We start from the raw sequence: 25,034 nt of genomic DNA, 5'->3' as shown, positions 1-25,034 counted from the left end.
ACTCCACTCATTATGGTCACATGGTCATGGTCATCACCACAGTTCCTGCATCACCACTTCTCCAATGCTGAGTTTCGGAGATCAGCAGAGGAGAAGTGGTGGTGCAGGCCTGTGGTGATGTCACAACCATGTAATGGGCAGAGCTCAGCAGAGAGATGATGATGCGGAACCTGTGGTGATGTCATGATCATGTGACCTTAATGGGCAGACCTCAGCAGAGAAGTGGTGGTGCAGGCCTGCAGTGATGTCATGACCATGTGACTGTAATGGGCGTGAGTGAATTCAAAATAGAATCATAGCTGAACTTTAGTGACGCTGACTAGACCCAGCAAAAGCTCCATCTCTGACTGAAACCTAAAGGAATGTACTGCATTCCCCTAAACATATAAAGTCTTTTTTAAGATAAATACATTTAATTTTTATTTTTTTTTTTAAACCATGTTAGTAATGCACATTATCAAAAACTAAAAGCTTGCATTACCTTTAAAAACAGTTACTTTATTAACACATATGCCACAAACAAGGTAAACACATTATTTTGTGATGAGAAGAAAGGTGGGAATTATATGCGTCTAACTCTCACCCTTCCTATCATACGGGGGTCTGTGTCCTAAATGTTCGTGACGCCCCTATTCAACGTCGACTAGAGTCCTGTTCTGACCCTCCACTCAATCTGTATATATCCTGTGCTCCTATATAGAAGTGGGTAAGGTGAAACACCCAAAAAGAGAGCCCACAGGGATAGTGTGCAAACAATATAGAGAGATTATGTCCGTCAGTATTTGTCTTTTTAAGTCTAAGAAACGGGCCTGACTCAGTCGACTAACAGTAAATTTCAACAATTAATATTGACTTATGCTGTATTATTGTCCAGGATGCACCCTACGTGTTTCGCCCCCTTGTTAATAATTGGGGCTCATCAGGGGTATATCAACATGGATCCTTGACTTTTGAATCACAGCTTCAGACCATTTTTGTTAAGAGGTGTTAAACTCGTAATACTGGGGTTCCTCCTCAAGGATCATAGCTAATTCATTTGATGTATCTGATACAGGCTGCCAGTTTGTGGATCATGGGTTTCGTAAACTTGACCACTAGTCCAGGCTAGTCCGCATAAAAAAATGGTCTCTCTGCATCAAAATAATCTTTCAACAGACGATATAGCCTATATTATATAAGCAATGAGGTAGAAAAAAGAACGAGCACTCACCAGTTTTGCTGTGCGATGATCAGGATATTTTATTCATACTTGGAGGTTACATGCTGCGGCAAGCGGGGAGGGGGTGAGACAGGACAGCACGTTAAACGACGGCCGCTTCGCCCCCTAGGGTGTGGCTTCGACGGGTCTAACCTCATTAGACCCGTCGAAGCCCCACCCTAGGGGGCGAAACGGCCGTCGTCTAACGTGCTGTCCTGTGTCACCCCCTTCCCGCTTGCCGCAGCATGTAACCTCCAAGTATGAATAAAATATCCTGATCATCGCACAGCAAAACTGGTGAGTGCTCGTTCTTTTTTCTACCTCATTTTCTATGAGATTTTTTTCTGCTGTTTTGAATGAGCACCACGCAGCTGTGATCAGTAGTTCCCTTCCTATAGTCCTCTCGCACAACCGCAGAGGCTGAAGTTGTAGAAATAAAACTTTTAAGTGTGAATTTTGGTTGACCACTTGTCAGGAGGCACATTTGTGGAGCAGTGCCCTGTAATTCCTTCTATTGAGCTAGTTCTATATTATATAAGCCTGCATCCTGATCCCGGAATGCCAAAATTCACAGACGATAATTATCACTCCTCTGGTTTTTCATTATGGTACTCCCTCTCTGGGTAACTATGTGTAGCCTGTACGGGTGTCTGCTGTAATGTACATTGCATCCTTTAAACACATTGAGGGCAGTTTAACATAAAAAAAATAATATGGCTGGTTCCTTTTTAAGAATGTTCTGTAAGCATGTGTAATTTTTTGCAAATACATGGGTTTCTTAACCATTCCACCCTCTCCTCCACGCTCTTTTCACTCCTCTCCTTCTCTTATTGGTGAACTGTTTAAGGTCACACCATTTTTACATAAACCTTGCTGCCTCCTTAAAACAGTGCTGCTGATGCTGCTGTGATTAAAGGACTTTATTATTGGGAAGAAATTAGCACTACATAAATACAGAAAGCTTGGAATTTTCCTCTAGCTTTCTCTTTATCCTACATATCTGACGGTCTCATTTATCTGTTTTACTAACTTTCCAGCGTACATCAGCAGGGAGAAAGTACAAGTCAGCACTATTTTAAAGTCTGTTTCTATATTGCCCCATTTTAAACTAATAAAATTAATAGTTCAGGCGTCAACGTTCAATCAGTTACAAGTCAACTCAGTTACCAAACAGTATAGAAGACTGATTTGCATATCTGAAGGATCATTGGAGTTAAGGTTCGGTCTGATCATTGCTGCTTAATTGGACCTGTCATTTGCCATAAATATGTAATTGTTTTACCTGATGTAAATGCCACTGCTCTGAATTTGGCGTTATTTTTCTTTCAGTCCTTTCCAGAGATATGGCCCCCTTTTTCCCCATATGCTATTAGGAGATCATGCAGCTTTGGGGAGGTGGAGATGGCTGTCAGACACAGCCAGACTCCCCACAGAAAGTTAAACATATTTTATTACCATGTTTGCCTTTCTCCTGATCGCTGTGTGCACAAAATTGAACCAGTTCTTGTGTATACAGAATAAGAAGCTCTGACAGCGCTAAGGAGTGCGCGCGTACACCGCTGCCCCTCTCTTGAAGGGCCAGCATGCCACTCCTAGGAAGTGCCTCTCAGACTATTGCTACGAGGCACTGGGTATTTGGGATAAGTTCCCACTAGGGGAGGTGCCTCATGAACGCCTTAGCTTACCTAGTCAATGTGAAGTACTCCAGCTAGCTAGTTGTCAGGTCCCCTTGTCTGTCCCATCCGTTCAGTCCTGTTGGTTCCCTGCCTGTCTGTTCTGTCCGGTCAGTGCTAGTGTCCCTGCTTGTCCAGCCGTGCTTTGCCTCCTGCCACACCAGAGACTGTGCCCGTCCATCCCGGATGTGCCTCCAGTCTCTGCTATTCTGGTGGCCCTTACCACACCAGAGACCGAGCATTCTTGCTTTGCCTGTGCCATCTGCCTCTGCTATCCTCATGGTCTCTGTTTACACTCGAGACTCAGCCCTATCTTCTCCTGTGTCCGACCCTGCCCTGGGGGTCAGCTGCCACAGTCCCAGTCCATGCCCTGAGAGTAACAGCTGACATTTGCCTCACAGTGGGCACTTTGTCAAGCCCCTCCCACTAAAAGTGTAGTTCTGGGGTTCCTCTGTGGTCCAGTAGGTCCACTGCTGCTCGCTGCAGAACCATCCCCGACGGTGAGTGTGACAGGAGGGGCACTGAGGAGCTGTCAATGAGGTTAAGTGGACAGAGATTAAGCTGCAGCTGAGAAGAAAGGACTTTTGTCAGTCAGGACCCTTCCCAGGTCCTGTGCCGAGTCTCCACCACTGTGCTCCACAAGGAGTTTTTGGGTACGCTGAGTTTTCTGTGTAGATTTGTCCCATAACCGTGCACACATGTGATTTGACCTTGCTGTATGAATACAGTGGCCGTTTCTTCTATAGCAAACAAGCCTTGTGGATGTCTTCTCTTAAATGCTACATACAGGCAGCCATGATGATGACTACATACGCCGTCGCTGCACTCTGTCCTCTTCATTATCTGCAGTGTACAGAGGCCTCCCGGTGTATTCTCCTCCTCTCCTCGCCAGTGCCGGCTGTATACTTTCCATCATTGTTGTGCTCCTCTTCTCTTGCCCTAGACCTTTTCAATGAGATTCAATCTTATTTTTCTCCAGGTATTTACAAGAGAGATTGAAACAACTGCAAGAAGAAGTTAATCTGCAGAAAAGCAACATTGTCAAGTACAAGGTAAGGAAAACATTTTCTCAAAATACATTGAAAAATGAAACATGTCCCTCAGAGCTTTTGTTCAGATGGAAAACAATTGTTTGGATTTCACGCACTTGATTTATTGCTTCTCTGTAAGTTTGTGTCTCAGAATCACAAGCGCAGACTCCGGGATGATAATAGAGGATAAAGCCAAAGGCACAGGCTCTCCAGAGAGAACACGAACGGCATCGTAGGAATTGTCACAATGCCCGTTTTATACTGTAAACGGACGGTTAGATCTCAACTTTTTTTTTTCGTTAATTCTATTTTTATGTGATTTCAAAAAATTCTCATTCCCTGGTGCACTTTGATATAAAAAAAAAAAAAAAATGGCGCTGTGCTGGGACCCCTGGTGAATATCTGCCGCTGGTGTCTGGCATCAGCCGCAGAGCTGACATCACACTGACAGCGCGGCGACAGCCATCAGTGAGCTCAGCGGCTCTGAGCGGGGCGTTCTGTCCACACTAAGCTTACTGATTGGCTGCCACGATAACAAAATAACATTAGCGCCACAGATATTTCCAGACTTTGACTGCGACGGGCTCTTAACAGTGGAATGGCAAATACTGTGCTATTACAGTGGAACCTTGGTTAACGAGAACAATCCGTTCTGAGAGTGTGCTTGTTAACCAAGTTACTCATTCAGCAAAGCAAGATTTCTCATAGGAAATCATTGCAATGCAAACGATTCGTTCCACAACGTGTTAAATGTCCCATCCTGGTCCCCTATTGTGCCATTCCACACACGTACAAACACGTACAAGCACGCACAAACACACACAAACACACATATTATGCTCACCTTACCTTACATCCCATCGCCAGTCTCCTGGAACTTGCAGTTCACCGGTACAGGATGTGTATCTGGTAACCATCACGACGAGGGAAGAACCTCCACTGCAAGAGCCTAGTCGTGATGGGGACCGATGCACATCCTGTAACAGCGAACTACAAGAACCATGAGGTCGGCTATGGAACGCAAGGTAAGGGGAGCATAATATGTGTGTTTGTGTGTGTGTCTGCTTGTGTGTGTTTTGTGTGGACTGCAAGAGCGGGTCAGAGCACGGTGGATGTACGGAACCGGAAGTGTGTGCGGTGAGTATTTTGCTCGTTCAGCAAAGCTTGCTCGTAAACAGAGTTACAAATTTACAGCAAGCTTTGCTTGTTAGGCGAAATACTCGCTAACTGGCTTACTCGTTAAGCGAGGTTCCATATTATTATTATTATTATTATTATTATTATTATTATTATTATTATTATTATTTTATTGTAAAACTGTGCCTAGATGCAAAGATTACCTGTGAGAAGATACCCCCCCTTTAAACATGTTTATTTTTACTTTTTATAACTTTTTTATCATTTTATAAACTGAATTTTTTAACCATCTGGGAACTTTTGTTAGCATTATTTTTGCTTTTATGTTCCTTATATTGAACTCCTTTAAATAGTATTTAGAGGATGTACCCAGTATATGCCATAAGTGTCTGATAGATGCTGTTCCCACAACCCAGCTCCAGTACGGTGGTCCCCTTATCCCCCATTTTATCTGGTATCTGACCTCCAGTGCGTGTAGAGGCGATAGCACATGTGGCAACTCTCTCCATTCATTGCTATGGGTGTTCTGAATGCAGCAGAGTATATGTTCGCTTGTGTTTGGAACTTCTATAGCGATGAATAGAAAGAGTCACTGCTTGTGCCATCAGCTATCCACACACTGGTGGTCGGATGTCCTCCAGAATGGGGAATTAGAAGACTAGCATTCTAGAGATGGAGGCCCCATTGCTGGAACGCACACATATCGGATGACATCAGTGATACAATTCCTTTAAATGCTTTAGCATATAGTACCTTTTGAAGGCAGCATCTCTGAGCTGTACTATAAAATATATAGCTCTTCTAGAAAATGTTCTCTATAAGTGGATTTTCCACCAAATATTTTATGTTAAATGAACATAATGTATTAGTGGCTGCAATGCGGAATAATTTATTTATTTATTTTAAATTTCAACTCTCTGTTGCTCAAATATTAGCAATCAAAGTATTTCGCACCTAATGAGTTAATGCTCACTTGGACTTAAAGGAAACCTGTCAGGTCCAATATGCACCCGGAACCACGAGCAGTTCTGGGTGCATATTGCTGTCCGTGCCTTACTGTCCCTGTAAAAGTATTTCTAAAGATCTTTTACAGTATGCTAATGAGCGAGGGGACTAGTTCCCCTGGCTAGTCGGCTCATTAGCATATTAGTACGCCCCTGTGGGTGTGCTATCATGCTAATGAATACGCAGCGTCACAGGATGATCTCACTCACCTCTCTGCTGCCATCGCGTCCAACGGGGGATTTGGACTCAGTGCGCATGACCCCAGAGTTTGGGTCATCCGCACTACTTCAGTTTGAAGCCAAGACGTGTACACCCAGCTTCATAGTGTGCATGACCCTGGAGTTGAGCCGAAATACAGTGTCTGGCTCTGATGGCAACAGAGAGGTGAGTGAGATCATCCTGTGACGCTGCATATTCCTTAGCATGATAGCATGCCCACAGGGGCGTACTAATATGCTAATGGAAACGACTGGCCAGGGAAACTAAAGGTGGTGTCACACATAGCGACGACGACAACTACGTCGCTGCTAAGTTACCATTTTCTGTGACGTAGCAGCGACGTCCCGTCGCTGTCGCTGTGTGTGACATCCAGCAACGACCTGGCCCCTGCTTAATTTTTTGGACGTTGCTCTCCCGCTGTGAAGCACACATCACTGTGTGTGACAGCGAGAGAGCGACGAACTGAAGCGAGCAGGGAGCCAGTGTTTGGCAGCCTGCGGTAAGCTGTAACCACGGTAAACATCGGGTAACCAAGAAGCCCTTTCCTTGGTTACCTGATATTTACCTTAGTTACTAGCGTCTGCCGCTCTCACGCTGTCAGTGCCGGCTCCCTGCATACGTAGCTGGAGTACACATCGGGTAATTAACCCAATGTGTACTCTGGCTAGGAGTGCAGGGAGCAGGGAGCCGGCACTGGCAGCGTGAGAGCGGCGGACGCTAGTAACTAAGGTAAATATCGGGTAACCAAGAGAAGTGCTTACCTTGGTTACCCGATATTTACCTTAGTTCCGCTTCCACGCGTCGCTGCTGGCTGGTTACTGGTCGCTGGTGAGATCTGCCAGTTTGACAGCTCACCAGCGACCATGTAACGACGCAGCAGCGATCCTGATAAGGTCAGATCGCTGGTCGTGATCGCTGCTGCGTCGCTATGTGTGACACCACCTTAACGCCCAGGGGACTAGTGCCCTCGCTCATTGCTCATTAGCATACGGTGAAAGATCTTTAGAAATACTTTATCTAATTATCCCTTTATCTATGCTAGTGTATACAGGGACAGGCAGGTATTATCAACATGCACCCAGAACTGCTCATGGTTCTGGGTGCATATTGCACCTGACAGGTTCACTTTAATAAAAATGGCCAAATAGTTTTTACTGGAGGCGTAAACTTCTCCCTATATGATGCTGACCAATCACAAGCAGGCAGCAACTCAGCAGAAAAAGACACGCCCTGACTATAGCTTTTCAGGTTTTTGTGTTTGAGACGTTATCACACTTGTGTTTGTTGTGCTTAAGGCAACTTGTACTCTCTCTGCAGTGAGATCAGTGTTGTCATTAAACCTTACACAGGAGTAACCTGTCTGTTCTGAGCTCTTCCTATGTGAGATGTAATGACTCTCGTCTCTGATCTCACTGCATAGTATCACAAGTCTTCAACTTGTACTGGCTAACACATCTCTAGACAGGTAGTTTTGGAAGAGGGGCTGTACAGTATAGGTGACAGTGCAATGAAAGGAGGAGGAAAACTGATGGAAGAGCTTGTAGTGTGACACCTCTAAACTAAGCCATGTTGCCCCTCCCCCACAGGGACCTTATCTGAAGTTAGTCATCTGGGCTTCCTAATCATGCAGAAGGAAAGACCAGGAAATCAGGCTGAATCACTGTGTTACAGGCTGAAAAATCTGCACTAATTGTGGGGGTGTGTCCTTGATCTGCTGTGTTGCTGCCTGCTTATGATTGGTCAGCATCACACAGGGAGCAGAAATACACGCCCCCTGTGAAAACTACTTCAGAACTTTTGTTAATTGCAAGTGGATGTTAACTTATTAGGTGCCAGATACTTTGAATGCTAATATCTTCACAACAGGTTGGCGAAATTTGAAAACAAAAACATTTTATTTTGATCTGCAGCCACTATTACATCGTGTCCAGTTACACATTAAAAATTTGGTGAAAGTTCTCTTTAACCTTATCTACAAGCTCCAATTTATTAGACACATAGCACCTTAGGTATTAAACCACCCAGATCAGAATTTTCTCTAATCTCGCCTGCAGGTACCAAAACCTTAGGCCCCCTTCACACATCTGTGTCTCCAGTACGTCTGTTTTCACACGTACCGGCGACACAGACACATGTAGACCCATTAAAATCATTGGTTTTCTGCACAGGTCCGGGTGTTCCCATGGTTCGCGTGTCCGTGTTTAGCATACATGTGTTCGTGAGCGCCACACAGCGACATGTCCGTTTTTCTCCGGCAGCACTGGTGTCACACGGACCGCATGGACTGTATACTGATGTGATCCGTGTGACACGTACTGGAGAAATCACGGGTCTGTGAAATTAAATGTATTTCTATACTCACCTGTCTCCAGCACTGCTGTCACTTGCTTTCGAGTCTCACTCATTATGCTCATTGCATATTCACTGTCCCTCGGACCGGAAGCAGCAGCAGCACTGGACACAGCAGAATCCTGGACAGGTCCATGTGCTATGCGGATGTCACATGGATAGCACACTGACAGCACACGCTGAACGCGCACACACATACGCCACGGACCATGCAACATGTGTGTGTTTTGTACGGATGTGTGAAAGATGCCTTAGAGAAACCTTTCAGTGTTTTAGCACCTGTTACACATGTCTAGTGATGGGCGAACCCGAACTGTAAAATTCAGGGTACGTACTGAACACAGTGTTCGTGCACACAATCCCGAACATGAGCTTTCCAGGGAAGCTCGTGTTACAGTTCGGGTCCAGGGGCTGTAAAAACAAGTACATTATTAAAAAACATTATGATTATACTTGCAGGTCCCGCAACGCGTCCTGCAGACCTGCTCAGCCGCTGTCTCTTGGCCGCCTATGCTTCCGGGTCTGATCATTAACTTCTGGGGATATTCAGTCTTTGGCTGTTTTCAGCGCCGTGTTTGCGGTGAAATCAGGGTTCATCTGAGTCCATGGCTCATGGACTCAATTAAACTTTGACTGTCACTGTGCGAGTCTCACACGGTATCACCCGGCACAACGCACACTTTCCCAACAGGAGCTGGTCTGCTGCAAGTATTTCCATGCAGCTGAGGCGCTCCTGTCAGGCGAGTGTGCGCCGTGCAGGGTGATGCAATGAGAGACTCGCACGAGTCATACGCAAGTGTAATCATACCCTCAGTGTCAGCCTGCTTCTCTCTTTGTGCTGAGCGATGAAGAAGAGTTGACATGGCTCTCCATACTTATCACTCTGTAGAGACACTTGTCTGGACAGAGCGATGAAGCAGAGCTGACATTGCTGTCTCTGCTTCTCACTCTCTGTAGATGCTTGTCTGGACAGAGCGATGAAGCAGAGCTGACATTGCTGTCTCTGCTTCTCACTCTCTGTAGATGCTTGTCTGGACAGAGCGATGAAGCAGAGCTGAAATTGCTCTACCTGTGGATAATAAAGATGGAGTCTTTAAATGTTTTTTTTTTTATTATTTCTAATTAAAAAAAAAATCTGTTTTTTGGGTTTTTTTTATACGGTTTACTAGAAATTCATAGTGACCATGTCTAATTTGGCGTGACATCATAAATTTCGGGCTTAGTAGCATCTGAGAATACAAAGCTGGAATTAACCCCTTTATTACCCAGTATGCCACCGCCATCAGGGCCGCTGGACGAGCTTGGTAAAGTGCCTGGAAATGGCGCTAAGAAACAATGCGCCATTTCCAGGGGTGGCTGCGGTTTTTAGCGTGGGGGGGCCCAGAACACTTGGGTTTTACCACGCTGAGAATCCCAGCCCCCAGTTGCCTGGTTTTACTTGACTGGTGATCAAATTATGGCGGGAGCACATAATCAAAACAAAAATTAATGGGCTTCCTGTATTTTGATTGTCAGCCAAGGTAAAGCTAGGCAGATTGAGCTAGCAGCCCATAGACGTCCGCTGAGAATCAAAAATTCTGTGGAGCACTATGTCATATTTTTAAAAATTATTTATTTTTACACTACAATATGTGTGAGGGACCCAACAACCAATCACACATGCAGTCACGCAGAATGGGCGTCTGTGATTGGCTGTTGGAGTAACCTTGCATCTGCCCATACATTCTAGATGCTAGAATGCATGGGCTGGTCTCAGGTTACTCCAACAGCCAATCATAGATGCCCACTCTGTGACAGCATCTGTGATTTGTCTGTTATTTTAACAGTAAAATAAATCAACACAGAGAAAAAAATATTTTATTAGAAATAAATCAGAAGACATTTAGGACTCCATCTTTATTACCCAAAAAAAGCCCCTCCGATGTGGTCCAAAGCTGGGCAAGCATCTTCAGCGCTGCTACATCTGTGCGAGGAGACAAACACAGGTTTGCTCACACAGACTCAGCTGTGAGAGATTTCACCCAAGTGCATAGCTGAGGCCGGTTAGCTATGCCCCCAGGTAACCACCACTGACTGCAGGACCTTCCATGACATCTTAGCCATGTGACCAGTCTGTAACCCACGAGGTAATACAATATTCACACCAGACTGGTCACATGGCTATGACATCATGGAAGGTCCTGTAGTCTGTGGCGGTTACCCGGGAGCACAGCAATGATCTGATCCGGAAGCAGAAGCGTCCGGGAGACAGAGTCTGCAGGACGCGTCGCGGGAGGGGTAAGTATAATGACAATGTTTATAAACAAGAAAAGAAACAATCAGGTTCACCGGGCACTGTTAATCTTCCTTATCTGTCGCTGTGCATGGATCGTTTCCAGACCACGGAGTGTACGGGTGCACCATCCATGGACTGTAGAATAAAGCCCTGTAGTGAGTGCCGTAACTGCTAATTATTGGGTTAATTTATACTAAATTAATATTTTAAACCATGTTTTACCTCTCTACAGGGTTGGTGACATTTTGACAAAGTACCACAATCAATGTGTAAAGAGTCACTTTTAGATAAAAAATAAAAACAAAACAAAAATGTAAGGTCCCCATTGGAGCAGAACTACTTTTTTATATTTTCGGACGAGGCTGAAGTTACAGAACATCTTGAACATCGCACCATACCAAAATCATTTAGAGGCAAAAGTGTCGTCTTCTAGCCTTGTAACAGCTTCCTTCATTATAAGTGTGAACTTATCTGGAAATCTCACCCCGGTTATATCACTGCAGTAATTACACAGCAGATCTGTGTGATGGACGCCATACCTGCTGGGCCTCCAGGGGCACATGGAAGGATATGAATGGGGGTGTCGAAATGTCCCTGGTTATTTTCCCTTTGTCAGAATTTCTATAGGAAATATATCATCAGAACATGACCTATTATTAACACTAGAAGTCCCAGAAATGTCGAGCTCCATAGGGTTCCAATGGTAGAAATGTTAAATGACCCCTCTCTGGGACTTCTAGTATTCACAATGACCATTGATAAGCGCATGCACATTAAATACTTTAGTGCAATTCAGTAGGGACTGAGTCGTTCTATTGCTGTATTGCTATAATATTTTGATGGTCCAGTAGTAGAGAACCTGTAATTTAATTTAATGCTGAAAAATGCCCTGAATTGTTTTGTTTTTATAGTGGTTATATACGGCTCCCGTGGTCCTCAATGATAAATCTCTATAACGTGCCCTCCCCCTAGTGGTGGTAGAAAGAATAATCATGGTTCTGAGGGCAGTTTTCTAGCCCCTAGGACACATCTCCTCACGCTTTTGCTAAGTCCCCTGGCCCCTGTCTTATACTTGCCTGCTGAAACTTCATCTTTTTCCAGAGCCGCTCTGGTCGGTCTCCGGCGATTTGTGACCTGCCGACAGCTCCAGTGTTTCATAGCGCACGCCAAAGGTGACAACTCAATACAAGTCTATGAGAGCCTCATTCTGGGTCTCATAGACTTACACTGAGAGCTGTGATGTAACTTTTGACGAGTCCTGAGACCTGAGCGACTCTGAAAAACAGTGAAGCTGCTGATAGGGGAGAATATCACTGAGGCAGAGGACTTGCGTCATAGCCACCACTCCAGCGCTAAAAAATAAAAACCCTATCCCCTAATGTGGCCAACCCCCTTTAAATTTGAAATGGTTATATCCAAGCAATATTTATCCACTAGGCTCAATTTGTATCCACCTTATAGGTGATAAATTTATGATCCGTGTTGGTCTGACTGCTGGGACACCACAATTCATGAAAACAGGGGTTCCTTGTCTCCAGCATGAATCAAGCGGTACTGCGAATGCGTAACCTCTACTTCATTTACGTTCTATGGGAACAGTACTCGCGCATGCACACTACCGCGCCCATATACCCAAAGAAGAGAATGAAGCGGTAGTCACACATGCACACTACCATTCCACCCCTACTTTGGGACCCCAAACTTCACGATTAATGGGGGTCCGAAAGGACATGACGTCATCGCTCATGCATTTATCATCTATACTATTGATAGGTGATAAATGATTGTGGGATAGGCCCTTTAATTTACTAAGTTAAATTTGAAATTTCTATTTGCTACTTTTGGATAAATTAATCTCTTGAGTGATATTGTAAAGTGTGAGTAATGTGCACAGCCAATGTGCGCACAACAGTTACCGTACTTTCCATTGTTTTGCTTCTGTCCTTTATACAATGTTTTGCTGCGCTTGTTTTTCAGAATGCGCTGGAAAAGAGGAAGAATTCCAAGTCAAGTAGCAAATCTACCAGCAGCGCCCTGACTGGGGTACTGTCTGCAAAGCAAGGTACTTCTCTGTTGTATTATGTACATTGAATATCATGTAACTGTAATTTTATTAAAGGGATTGTCCACTTTTTTTTTTTTGTCAATTTAAACCTATTCATTTTGGACTGAAAGTTAGTTTCGCAATTGGGTTTCATAAAAAAAAATATTGCACCGATGGCCTTCTATAGCCTCGGTGCTGCACAGCTTATTGCTGGCTGCAGAATAGACTAACTCATTCTGAAGGTCCTTATAGGACAGCTTGCAACTTTTTAAGGGGAACCTGTGATGTTAAAACAAAAACCCCATATAAAAACCCACTATAAACCTGCAGGTATAGGGTTAATCTGCAGGCTGATAACGTCCTGAAGCTGCCTGGCGCTCTGAGAGATCTGCTGCCGGGAGGAAATTAGCTATGTTCCTCTTGGCTGCCTCAATCTTTCAGTCAAAAGGGAGCGGCTGGTGCAACTTATTAACTCCCTGCGCTGTGTATAGTGAGCTGTGGCTGTAACCGCGCCCCCGACACTGACTAATAGCTGGCTCTAATGCTGATTTATCACCACGGACCACATCAAAGTTGAATGTGTTGGAAAGCTAAGAGCTTGTAAAAGCAAAACTATTCAAAATCTTTAAAAGGAATATGTTTGCAGATTGTTCCTTTGGAATCTGATAGAAGCTAATGTAGAAAACGAGACCCTGATTCTAGTGATGTCACTTACTGGACTGTTATGACCCCTCCCACTCCCCTGATTGGCAGCTTCCTATGTACACTGTGAATTGTCTACAAATGGCCAATCAGTGATGGGGGCGGGGTTACACAGATTAGACTGACTTAGGGTACCTTCACACTTTAGCGATGCAGCAGCGATCTGACCAGCGATCTGACCTGGTCAGGATCGCTGCTGCATCGCTACATGGTCGCTGGTGAGCTGTCAAACAGGCAGATCTCACCAGCGACCAGTGACCAACCCCCAGCCAGCAGCGACGTGCAAGCGACGCTGCGCTTGCACGGAGCCGGCGTCTGGAAGCTGCGGACACTGGTAACTAAGGTAAACATCGGGTATGGTTACCCGATGTTTACATTAGTTACCAGCGCACACCGCTTCCTTGCTCTCCTAGCTACAGTACACATCGGGTTAATTAACCCGATGTGTAATGCAGCTACATGTGCAGAGAGCAGGGAGCCGCGCACACTGCTTAGCGCTGGCTCCTTGCTCTCCTAGCTACAGTACACATCGGGTTAATTAACCCGATGTGTACTGCAGCTACATGTGCAGAGAGCAGGAGCCGGCACTGGCAGCGTGAGAGCTGCGGAGGCTGGTAACTAAGGTAAATATCGGGTAACCACCTTGGTTACCCGATGTTTATCTTGGTTACAGCTTACCTCAGCTGTCAGACGCCGGCTCCTGCTCCCTACTCGCTTCATTTGTCGCTCTCTCGCTGTCACACACAGCGATCTGTGTGTCACAGTGGGAGAGCGCCTTTGAAGAAAACGAACCAGGGCTGTGTGTAACGAGCAGCGATCTCGCAGCAGGGGCCAGATCGCTGCTCAGTGTCACACACCGCGAGATCGCTAATGAGGTCACTCCTGCGTCACAAAAAGCGTGACTCAGCAGCGATCTCGGCAGCGATCTCGCTGTGTATGAAGCACCCCTTACCTGGATTTGAAAACTATTCCTCTGCTAATCATCTCCTGCTGATAAAACACTGATTGTATTGAATCTACAGCACACAACCTAATAAGTGACACATCTCTAAAATCAGGCTCTCCACCTCTACATCATGCTCCTCTCAGATTAAATAACAAAAACCTGCTGACAGATTCACTTTAATATAACTCAATTGCAAAAAATGGTTGAATGTTTTCAGTGTTTTTGGCTGCTCATTTATAGTCTGCCTTTTAGAGTTTATAATATCCTATAAGCGCTAACAGCTGATTGGTCTGCTGTGTGATTGACATATATTGCTACAACAGGGAATTTTATCCATCAAGACCTAAATTTTGTAATTTTCAACATGTAGACAAATTCAACTAAATGTCCTCTCAAAAATTGTGGCAAATTAATATCAATAAGCTGCATGTATGGAAGTGTTATTCACCCCACACATGGCTCTTCTAGTTCATCTTCAAAGTCTGTGACACGTAAGGCTATGTGCGCACATACCGGATTTTGCCGCGGATTTTCTGCGGATTTGCTGCATGTTTCGCTGCAGAAAATGTTCATAACATCTCTGCAGTGAATCACCAGCAAAACCTATGGGAAAAAAAAATCCTGTGCGCACTATGCGGATTTTGACAGCTGCATGTTTTGCTGCGGGATTCCCGCAGCAAAAACAATTGCATGTCACTTCTTTTCCGCACATCGCTGCGGGATTTCACTCCATTGACTCCAATGTAATCGTGAAATCCCGCAGGGAATAACGCAGGAAGCAAATTCTGTGCGGTTCACTGCGTTTTGCTGCGTTATTCCCTGCGGTATTTCGCGGTTTACCTCCGGTAATGTACATCGCTTGCTTGCGGTTTTGCAGGGAAGTGATGTCATTACAGGAAGAGGAAGCAAAGCAGAGAGTAAACACACACACATCACACTCACACACAGACATAGAACACACAGACATAGAACACACACACATAGAACACACATAGAAAGCAAACGGAAATATAGAAAAAAAAACACGTGGGCTCCGCTGTATATTTACCGTCCAGCCGAGGTAAACACACAGCGGCGGCCCGGTATTCTCAGGCTGGGGAGGGAGAGGGGCAGGGTTAATGTCCCCCGCCTCACTCCCCCTCCCGCAGCCGAGAATATCAGCCGCAGCTGCCCCGGCACTGTCGCATGCATTATGCGGCAGCACCGGAGTGTCCCCGGCTCTTCCTGCAGCCGTGTAGCAGTGGCAGTCAGGGTAATACAAGGGGTTAATGGTGGTGGATCACCGCCATTAACTCCAGGCTTGATCATGGCAGCGTCTATGTGACAGCTGACATGATCAACCCGTAAGTAAAGTGAAAAAACACACACACCAAAAAATCCTTTTATTTTAAATAAAACACAAAGAAGCCTCGTTCACCCTTTTATTAACCCCTCACGAAACAAAGCTCCGGCGTAATCCACAGCTCCGGTGTCCTGCGAGGCTTGTATCCAGCTGCGACTGACACAGACACTGCTGAATGCAGCCTCGCAGCGAGACAGCAGAGGTAACCACAGGGCATTTCCCACGGCCGGTAATGTGAACTCACTGCCGATCGTGAGAAATGCAGAGTGTGCTCACAGTGTGCATCTATCTATCCCGCTATCTATCTATCCCGCTATCTATCTATCCCGCTATCGATCTATCCCGCTATCGATCTATCCCGCTATCGATCTATCCCGCTATCGATCTATCCCGCTATCGATCTATCCCGCTATCGATCTATCCCGCTATCGATCTATCCCGCTATCGATCTATCCCGCTATCGATCTATCCCGCTATCGATCTATCCCGCTATCGATCTATCCCGCTATCGATCTATCCCGCTATCGATCTATCCCGCTATCGATCTATCCCGCTATCGATCTATCCCGCTATCGATCTATCCCGCTATCGATCTATCCCGCTATCGATCTATCCCGCTATCGATCTATCCCGCTATCGATCTATCCCGCTATCGATCTATCCCGCTATCGATCTATCCCGCTATCGATCTATCCCGCTATCGATCTATCCCGCTATCGATCTATCCCGCTATCGATCTATCCCGCTATCGATCTATCCCGCTATCGATCTATCCCGCTATCGATCTATCCCGCTATCGATCTATCCCGCTATCGATCTATCCCGCTATCGATCTATCCCGCTATCGATCTATCCCGCTATCGATCTATCCCGCTATCGATCTATCCCGCTATCGATCTATCCCGCTATCGATCTATCCCGCTATCGATCTATCCCGCTATCGATCTATCCCGCTATCGATCTATCCCGCTATCGATCTATCCCGCTATCGATCTATCCCGCTATCGATCTATCCCGCTATCGATCTATCCCGCTATCGATCTATCCTTCTATCTATCCTTCTATCTATCCTTCTATCTATCCTTCTATCCATCCTTCTATCCTTCTATCCTTCTATCCTTCTATCCTTCTATCCTTCTATCTATCTATCTATCCCTCTATCTATTTCTCTATATCCGAATTAAATGACTTTTTTTTTTTTTTTCAATGTGCTTTATTGCATTGAATACAATAAAGCACATACCAACCCGCACGCGGCAATACCGCGGTAAAACCGCAGCAAACCGCGGCAAACCGCATGCGGTTTGCCGCGGTTTTTTACCGCGAGTGCGGTAATCTTTGAATACCTGCGGAATTTTCTTGAGAAAATTCCATTTTCCAGTGCGCACAGGGCCTAAGGCCGCTTTACACGATGCGACATCGCTAGCAATGTCGCGTGCGATAGCACCCGCCCCCGTCGTTGTAACGATATGTGGTGATCGCTGCCGTAGCAAACATTATCGCTACGGCAGCGTCACACGCACATACCTGTTCAGCGACGTCGCTGTGACCGCCGAACAATCTCTCCCTCAAGGGGGAGGTGCGTTCGGCGTCACCGCGACGTCACTAAGCGACCGGCCAATAGAAGCGGAGGGGCGGAGATGAGCGGGACGTAACATCCCGCCCACCTCCTTCCTTCCTCATTGCCGGCGGCCGCAGGTAAGGTGAGGTTCCTCCTTCCTGCGGTGTCACACATAGCGATGTGTGCTGACGCAGGAACGACGAACAACATCGTACCTGCAGCAGCAACGATAATTGTGAATAGGGGGGCATGTCACCGATTAGCGATTTTGAACGTTTTTGCGACGATTCAAAATCGCTCATAGGTGTCACACGCAACAACATCGCTAACGCGGCCGGATGTGTATCACAAATTCCGTGACCCCAATGACATCGCTTTAGTGATATCATAGCGTGTAAAGCGGCCTTTATACTCCAGCACCATATTTATTCAGACCAAATGATCAATCAACAGGAAGTGAGTGTAACAGCAGCACTCACTTCCTGGTAACTCGTTTGGTCCAAAGGTGGGAAGACAGAAGCCGGCGCTGACTGGACGCGGTGCTCGCGTGACGTCACAGTCCCATGTGAGCCCTAGCACCGCGGAACGGCGCCAGCATAAGATGTGAGTATAGGCTTTATTATTTTACATGGAGAAACGTGGAATCAGAAGGGGTTTTCCTAGTAGTGGATGACCCCTTTAATAGCATATTACTTAAAAGGGTATTCCTATTGCTTGGCTATGCCATCATTATAGGATCTTTTAGGACCCTCGCTGATCCTGAGGATATAGAGGGTTGTATTCCCTTTTACGTTTCTCCATACACTCCTGGTTCCGTGCCTTGCTGGAAATTTGCTGTTGGTCTAGTTCATGTGAATGAGGCTGTGCTGAGTGATCAGCCTCGGTGCCTCCAGATTATTAGAGGTCCTAGAGAGAGGTTTCTCACCAATAGTATATAATAACATATCTCAGTGATGCGCCATCACTTTATTACATAGGAAGACCCCTTTAATTCATTGAGCCGCATTAGTGACCTATTTCTAGAATAGGTTTTCTGCCTTACTTTACCGACTTGCTGGATGGATTTAATGTCTCGGATTGTTCTCTGTTCCTTTTGTTTTGTGCAGTTCAGCAGCTGCTGTCAGAGGATCACGGCTGCAGTCTGCCTGCAACGCCACAGTCCATCTCTGATCTCAAGTCTCTGGCTACAGCTCTGCTAGAAACTATTCACGAGAAAAACATGGTCATTCAGCACCAAAGACAAACTAACAAGTACGTGTGTGTGTTGCACCTGCCCCGGTGTGCCCCCCCCCTCTTCCCGATGTGCCGCACCCCCCCCCCCGCCTGGTGTGCTGCCCCCACCATCCCCCTGTGCCTTCCCCCTCTGTCCCGTGTGCCGCCCCCTGTGCAGCCCCCCGTGCCGCCCCGCATGCTGCCCCCTCTGCCCCGCATGCTGCCCCCTTTTCCCCGCATGCTGCCCCCTCTGCCCCGCATGCTGCCCCTGCTGCATCCTTATAGGAAAGAAGCAAGAAAACCCAAGAAGTTTCATCTCTCTGTGACAGAGGCTCAGGACTCGGATATTCAGAGTATTTCCCCCTCGGATGATCCTGCGCTGCATGTCTCACAATAACGTTTTTCTCTTTTGGGCCAAATGAATCTTTAAAGGGAATCTGTCTCCACTTTGACCTTTTTAAACTATTAATATGGCACACAGGTTATAGAATGCAAAAAAAAGTCCTACCTGTACGCCTCATATCAGAAGCCTTGTTGTGGATCAATCATCTTTCATCACTTTATATAAATGAGCTCTTCCAGGCTATGGGGCGGATGCTGCCTGGAAGATAACTCCACCTCTAAATGTTATTTTAAATAAAAAAGGGGTGTTACCAGTGTGAGACAGGTCACTGACACAGAACAGGAGAAATTAAATTTGTCTTCCGTCAAACACATTTTGAAAGCACCTACACATACTGTATGTTCCTGTCTCAGCCATTAAATGGAATACGTCTTTACTGTCCATTCTGGTTAAAATTATTTTTTTTTTACCCTATATCTGCTGAAAAAAGGGAAAATAATCCAGTGGGAGTGACCTCTGCTCTGGGACTGGGAGGGACCTCTGCTCTGGGACTGGGATGGACCTGTGCTCTGGGACTGGGAGGGACCTGTGCTCTGGGACTGGGAGGGACCTCTGGGACTGCAGCCGTAGCTGATCCCACAATTCCCATATACATCAGTGGAGATGGCCATGTTTAAGCACTGCCACTACTCCACCGATTTCCATAGTAAAAGCACCTACTTTAATATGGTGACTAGAAATTGACCTCTGAATCCGGCTTTGTCCCCCAACCTCGTGAGGTTGACAACCTCGCAGCTGTCATCTCGTATGGGGTATGAAATCTGACGTTTGCTTATTTTCCACATTGCTCCAGGATCCTCGGGAACAGAGTGGCGGAGTTGGAGAAGAAGCTCCGGACGTTGGAGGTGTCTGGGTTATGGAGTCTTCCTGGTTAGTTCTTTTCTGGATTTATTTCCTAGACCTGTGTTGTGATCAAACATTACTAATGTCCATGAAATCAGAGGCTGAGATTTTTCCTCCTTCGATGCTGTTTTCTATGTAAAGAGTCGGCCGGAGGCTGAGCCTCCACATAATGTAACACATTGCACTCTCCAGCTGTGTAAATGGACAAAACAATCTGTGACATTTTTCTTTTAATGCTGTTATTACTGTTCTTAGGGAACATACAGTGGTGTTTGAAAGTTTGTGACCTCTTCAGAATTTTCCATATTTTTGCATGGCTTTGACTTAATACTAAATCAGATTTTCACACAAGTAATAAAAGTAGATAGAGAACCAAATCAAACAAATAATTAACAAATATTAGACTTTGATGTTTTTTTTAATGATCTAATATCACGTGTCTGTGTGGGAACCTTTTGCTTTCAGTATTTGCTGTTGATCCTGTGCAGTAATACCTCCATATAATCATTTCTGGGAATTGTTAATTTGTCCTATACATAAACTTAGAGGAATTTTAGCCTATTCTTCCCTACAAAACAGCTTCAACCTTGTTATGTTGGTGAATTTTATCCCATAAATTGCTCTGTCCAGGTCCTTCAACATCATTTCTATAGGATTAAGTTCAGGACTTTGACTTGGCCATTCCAAAACTTTAACTTTATTCCTCTCGTTGGGTGGCTGTCTTGCCACATGACCCACATTCTTTTGATATTCAGCTCATGAAGCGATGTCCTGACATTTCCTTTTCAAATTTGTTCGTATAATTCAGAATTCATAGTTTCGTTAATGATGAGAAGCTGTCCTAGATCAGATTCTGCAATACGTACACCCAAACCAGGCTCCTACCACTACTGTGTATCACAGATGACATGACGTACAATGTTTATCTTTCTACAAACATAATACATGTCATTTAAACCATAAAGCTCTATTTTGGTAACATCTATGTGCAAAACATTGACTTCCTACTTATCCAGGGGATAATTTGCAAACTGTCGAAGGGTAGCAAAGTTCTTTTTGGATTTCTTTCTTTACCTTGCAATCCTACCCTGCACACCATCATTGTTCAGTGGACTCCTGAGCATTAACATTGGCTAATGTGAGAAAGGCCTTTAGTTGCTTAGAGGTCATCTTGGGTTCCTTTATGATATTGCAGGCTATTAAATACATTACTCTTGGAGTGATCTTTGTTGGTTGAACACTGAGGTAGGGAGGGTCATAATGGTCTTGAATTTCCTCCATTTGTATACAATCTGTGTACAGATTGGGGGAGTCTTAAACAATATTCTTGGAACCTTTTCCAGCCTAATGAGCATCAACTAATCTTCTGAGTTTCTCAGACATCTTCTTTGTTTGTGCCATAATATACTTTCACAAACGTGTGTTGTGAAGATCAGACTTTGATAAATCCCTGGTCACTGAATAAGTCAGGCCACACACTCAACTTTTTTTTTTTCTTTTTTATACCATTAATTGAAAATACCAAACTCTTTTCACTATCAAATGATCTGCTAATCCTAAAGCATAGGTCCCCAACCATTATAACCTTGAGAGCCAAATTCAGCTATGGAAGATGGTCAAGAGCCACATCCAGCCACCGCCCAGTCACCCAGAGCCATTACCAGTATAATGACAGTCAAAGATTTTCCACATAAATGATACCAAGGCAGTATGCCAAGATCCAGGGATTCCTACCTTACCCCCATCCAGATCTGCTCTTCTGTGGGGGACTACACACAAAAGTCACCATCTGGAGACCTGCTCTTCATAGCTGTTTGCTAGACCTGGTGCTTATCTAGAAGATACTTGCGAGCCACACATCACAGGCCACGAGCCACAGGTTGGGGACTCCGTCCTAAAGGTTCACCTACTTTTGCCACTCGTAAATGTGATATTGGATCATTTTCCTTATTTAGAAGATGACGGTCCAGTAGTCTATCGTTTTTGACTCGTGTTTGATTTCGCTCCCTTTACTTTCAGGACTGTATCACGTTTTAGGTCAAATTTATGCCGAAATGTGGAAAGTTCTGAAGGGTTCACAAACTTTGAGCACCACTGTATGTAGCAATATCTCACCATATAAAATCCCACTAATTATCAGGGCATCAGTTTGAGTGTAGCGGTGAGACGAGATCTTGTGTCACTATATTCGAGTTCCACTTTTTAAATGTTTTTGTTTTTTCTTTGTATTGTCCATATGAGTATTAGATGTAGAATGTAGTCTCTCTATTATATAGATTTCATCCATATTTTAGTTTAATATGTCTTGTCCTGTTTACATCGTACAAAACAAAAACTGCTGCTCTGTGGAAACAATCAGTAAGCAGGATCTATTGTAGACAACCCTCGTACATGTACATAATAAGGCTAAGGTGTGTCGCTTCTAATGGTTTCTTATGGTATCACCTTGCGTGTAGCACTGAGTCTCCACCACTGTTCCTGATGTCTCTGATTATCTGCAGCGCTGCAGCCAAACATTGATCTTAGTGGTTTGTGCCGTTGACTCTGGCAAACTCATTGATTGACTGCAGTGTTGTTGAAATGACATCAGTGCTGCAGACAATAACAGACACCGAGAGCAGCAGCAGCAACTTAGTACTGGACCTGGCCAGGGTCTGCCGCTATAAAGAGCAATCCATTGGGCACATTGAGTAATGGCTCAGTATTTTTTGCAGAACTTTCTGGCACATTCATATAAATGGACACTGGCAGAAATTTCTGCAGCAAATCTGCCACATGTGAACAGGCCCTTACAGCTCCTGTAGATGGGTATTTTTTCCAATTATTCCGCCAAGGAAGAAATTGGTATTAGCTGTATGATGTCCCCTGTGGCAGCCATGATGTAGATTCTTGTGCACAATCGTCATGTCGGATCTTGTATGGGATATTGTGCACTGTGATGATGTTGCTTGTATCCTGTGTGACTGATAACTCTTTCTTTTCCTCCCTTTTCTGCTTCGTTAAGGCCTCAGCTACAATGTGTCTGTGGGATTTGGTCGTAGGTTCAATGTTTTGTATATATTTACCATTTTGTGTTTTCTCACTCATAGTAGTAGTGGCCGGTGCTATTAAAGGGGTTGTACAGGATTAGGGAAGTCTGTGCTAACAGATTAGGATCATAGCCACAGTGGTGAGACTGCTGCAAAGTCTTTCCCACTATTTCCCGTTATTTCTCTTTCTTGCTCTCGTTTCTTTCTTTTTCTCTCTTACTGTTTTCTATCATTCTTTCTCTCCCTTTCATTTCCTCATTCTCTTTACCTTTTTTCCATTGCTATTCCAATCTCCCTCCCCCCCTCTTCCCCTTCCCCCTCCCCGCTCCCCCCCTCTCACCCCCGCTCTCCACCCCTCTCCCCTCCTCCCCCCTTCTCTCCCCCCCACCTTCTCCCTTACATTGTTTCTTGCTCCCTCGCTCGTTGTTTCTTGCTCCCTCGCTCGTTGTTTCTTGCTCCCTCGCTCGTTGTTTCTTGCTCCCTCGCTCGTTGTTTCTTGCTCCCTCGCTCGTTGTTTCTTGCTCCCTCGCTCGTTGTTTCTTGCTCCCTCGCTCGTTGTTTCTTGCTCCCTCGCTCGTTGTTTCTTGCTCTCTCGCTCGTTGTTTCTTGCTCTCTCGCTCGTTGTTTCTTGCTCTCTCGCTCTTTGTTTCTTGCTCTCTCGCTCTTTGTTTCTTGCTCTCTCGCTCTTTGTTTCTTGCTCTCTCGCTCGTTGTTTCTTGCTCTCTCGCTCTTTGTTTCTTGCTCTCTCGCTCGTTGTTTCTTGCTCTCTCGCTCGTTGTTTCTTGCTCTCTCGCTCGTTGTTTCTTGCTCTTTGTTTCTTGCTCTCTCGCTCGTTGTTTCTTGCTCTTTGTTTCTTGCTCTTTGTTTCTTGCTCTCTCGCTCATTGTTTCTTGCTCTCTCGCTCGTTGTTTCTTGCTCTTTGTTTCTTGCTCTTTGTTTCTTGCTCTTTGTTTCTTGCTCGTTGTTTCTTGCTCCCTCGCTCGTTGTTTCTTGCTCCCTCGCTCGTTGTTTCTTGCTCCCTCGCTCGTTGTTTCTTGCTCCCTCGCTCGTTGTTTCTTGCTCCCTCGCTCGTTGTTTCTTACTCCCTCGCTCGTTGTTTCTTGCTCTCTCGCTCTTTGTTTCTTGCTCTCTCGCTCGTTGTTTCTTGCTCTCTCGCTCGTTGTTTCTTGCTCTCTCGCTCGTTGTTTCTTGCTCTCTCGCTCTTTGTTTCTTGCTCTCTCGCTCTTTGTTTCTTGCTCTCTCGCTCGTTGTTTCTTGCTCTCTCGCTCGTTGTTTCTTGCTCTTTGTTTCTTGCTCTTTGTTTCTTGCTCTCTCGCTCGTTGTTTCTTGCTCTTTGTTTCTTGCTCTTTGTTTCTTGCTCTCTCGCTCGTTGTTTCTTGCTCTCTCGCTCGTTGTTTCTTGCTCTTTGTTTCTTGCTCTTTGTTTCTTGCTCTTTGTTTCTTGCTCTCTCGCTCGTTGTTTCTTGCTCTCTCGCTCGTTGTTTCTTGCTCTTTGTTTCTTGCTCTTTGTTTCTTGCTCTTTGTTTCTTTCTCTTTGTTTCTTGCTCTCTCGCTCTTTGTTTCTTGCTCTCTCGCTCTTTGTTTCTTGCTCTCTCGCTCTGTTTCTTGCTCTCTCGCTCTGTACTCTCTCGCTCTGTTTCTTGCTCTCTCGCTCTGTTTCTTGCTCTCTCGCTCTGTTTCTTGCTCTCTCGCTCTGTTTCTTGCTCTCTCGCTCTGTTTCTTGCTCTCTCGCTCTGTTTCTTGCTCTCTCGCTCTGTTTCTTGCTCTCTCGCTCTGTTTCTTGCTCTCTCGCTCTGTTTCTTGCTCTCTCGCTCTTTGTTTCTCGCTCTCTCGCTCTTTGTTTCTCGCTCTCTCGCTCTTTGTTTCTCGCTCTCTCGCTCTTTGTTTCTCGCTCTCTCGCTCTTTGTTTCTCGCTCTCTCGCTCTTTGTTTCTCGCTCTCTCGCTCTTTGTTTCTCGCTCTCTCGCTCTTTGTTTCTCGCTCTCTCGCTCTTTGTTTCTCGCTCTCTCGCTCTTTGTTTCTCGCTCTCTCGCTCTTTGTTTCTCGCTCTCTCGCTCTTTGTTTCTT

The 25,034-nt window shown here is 45.3% G+C and overlaps 1 protein-coding gene across 3 annotated transcripts in view; it reads left to right on the top strand.

Moving 5' to 3' along the window:
• Positions 1-25,034, top strand: part of CCDC149 (coiled-coil domain containing 149) — a 129,646-nt gene that overhangs the window by 87,522 nt on the left and 17,090 nt on the right. For 2 of the 3 annotated variants that reach the window (XM_075346936.1, XM_075346933.1), the window contains exons 7-11: positions 3,851-3,923; positions 12,865-12,949; positions 18,589-18,733; positions 19,891-19,967; positions 22,945-22,977. In XM_075346936.1, coding sequence (XP_075203051.1) covers positions 3,851-3,923; positions 12,865-12,949; positions 18,589-18,733; positions 19,891-19,967; positions 22,945-22,977 — 413 coding nt within the window. The remainder of the gene's footprint in view (positions 1-3,850; positions 3,924-12,864; positions 12,950-18,588; positions 18,734-19,890; positions 19,968-22,944; positions 22,978-25,034) is intronic. The other variant, XM_075346934.1, reaches the window with a different exon arrangement.

The sequence above is a fragment of the Anomaloglossus baeobatrachus genome, chromosome 1 (genome assembly GCF_048569485.1).
Source record: "Anomaloglossus baeobatrachus isolate aAnoBae1 chromosome 1, aAnoBae1.hap1, whole genome shotgun sequence".
Taxonomy (NCBI): Eukaryota; Metazoa; Chordata; class Amphibia; order Anura; family Aromobatidae; genus Anomaloglossus; species Anomaloglossus baeobatrachus.
The sequence above is the reverse complement of the archived record's forward strand: the minus strand, read 5'-3'. Positions and strand labels throughout refer to the sequence as shown.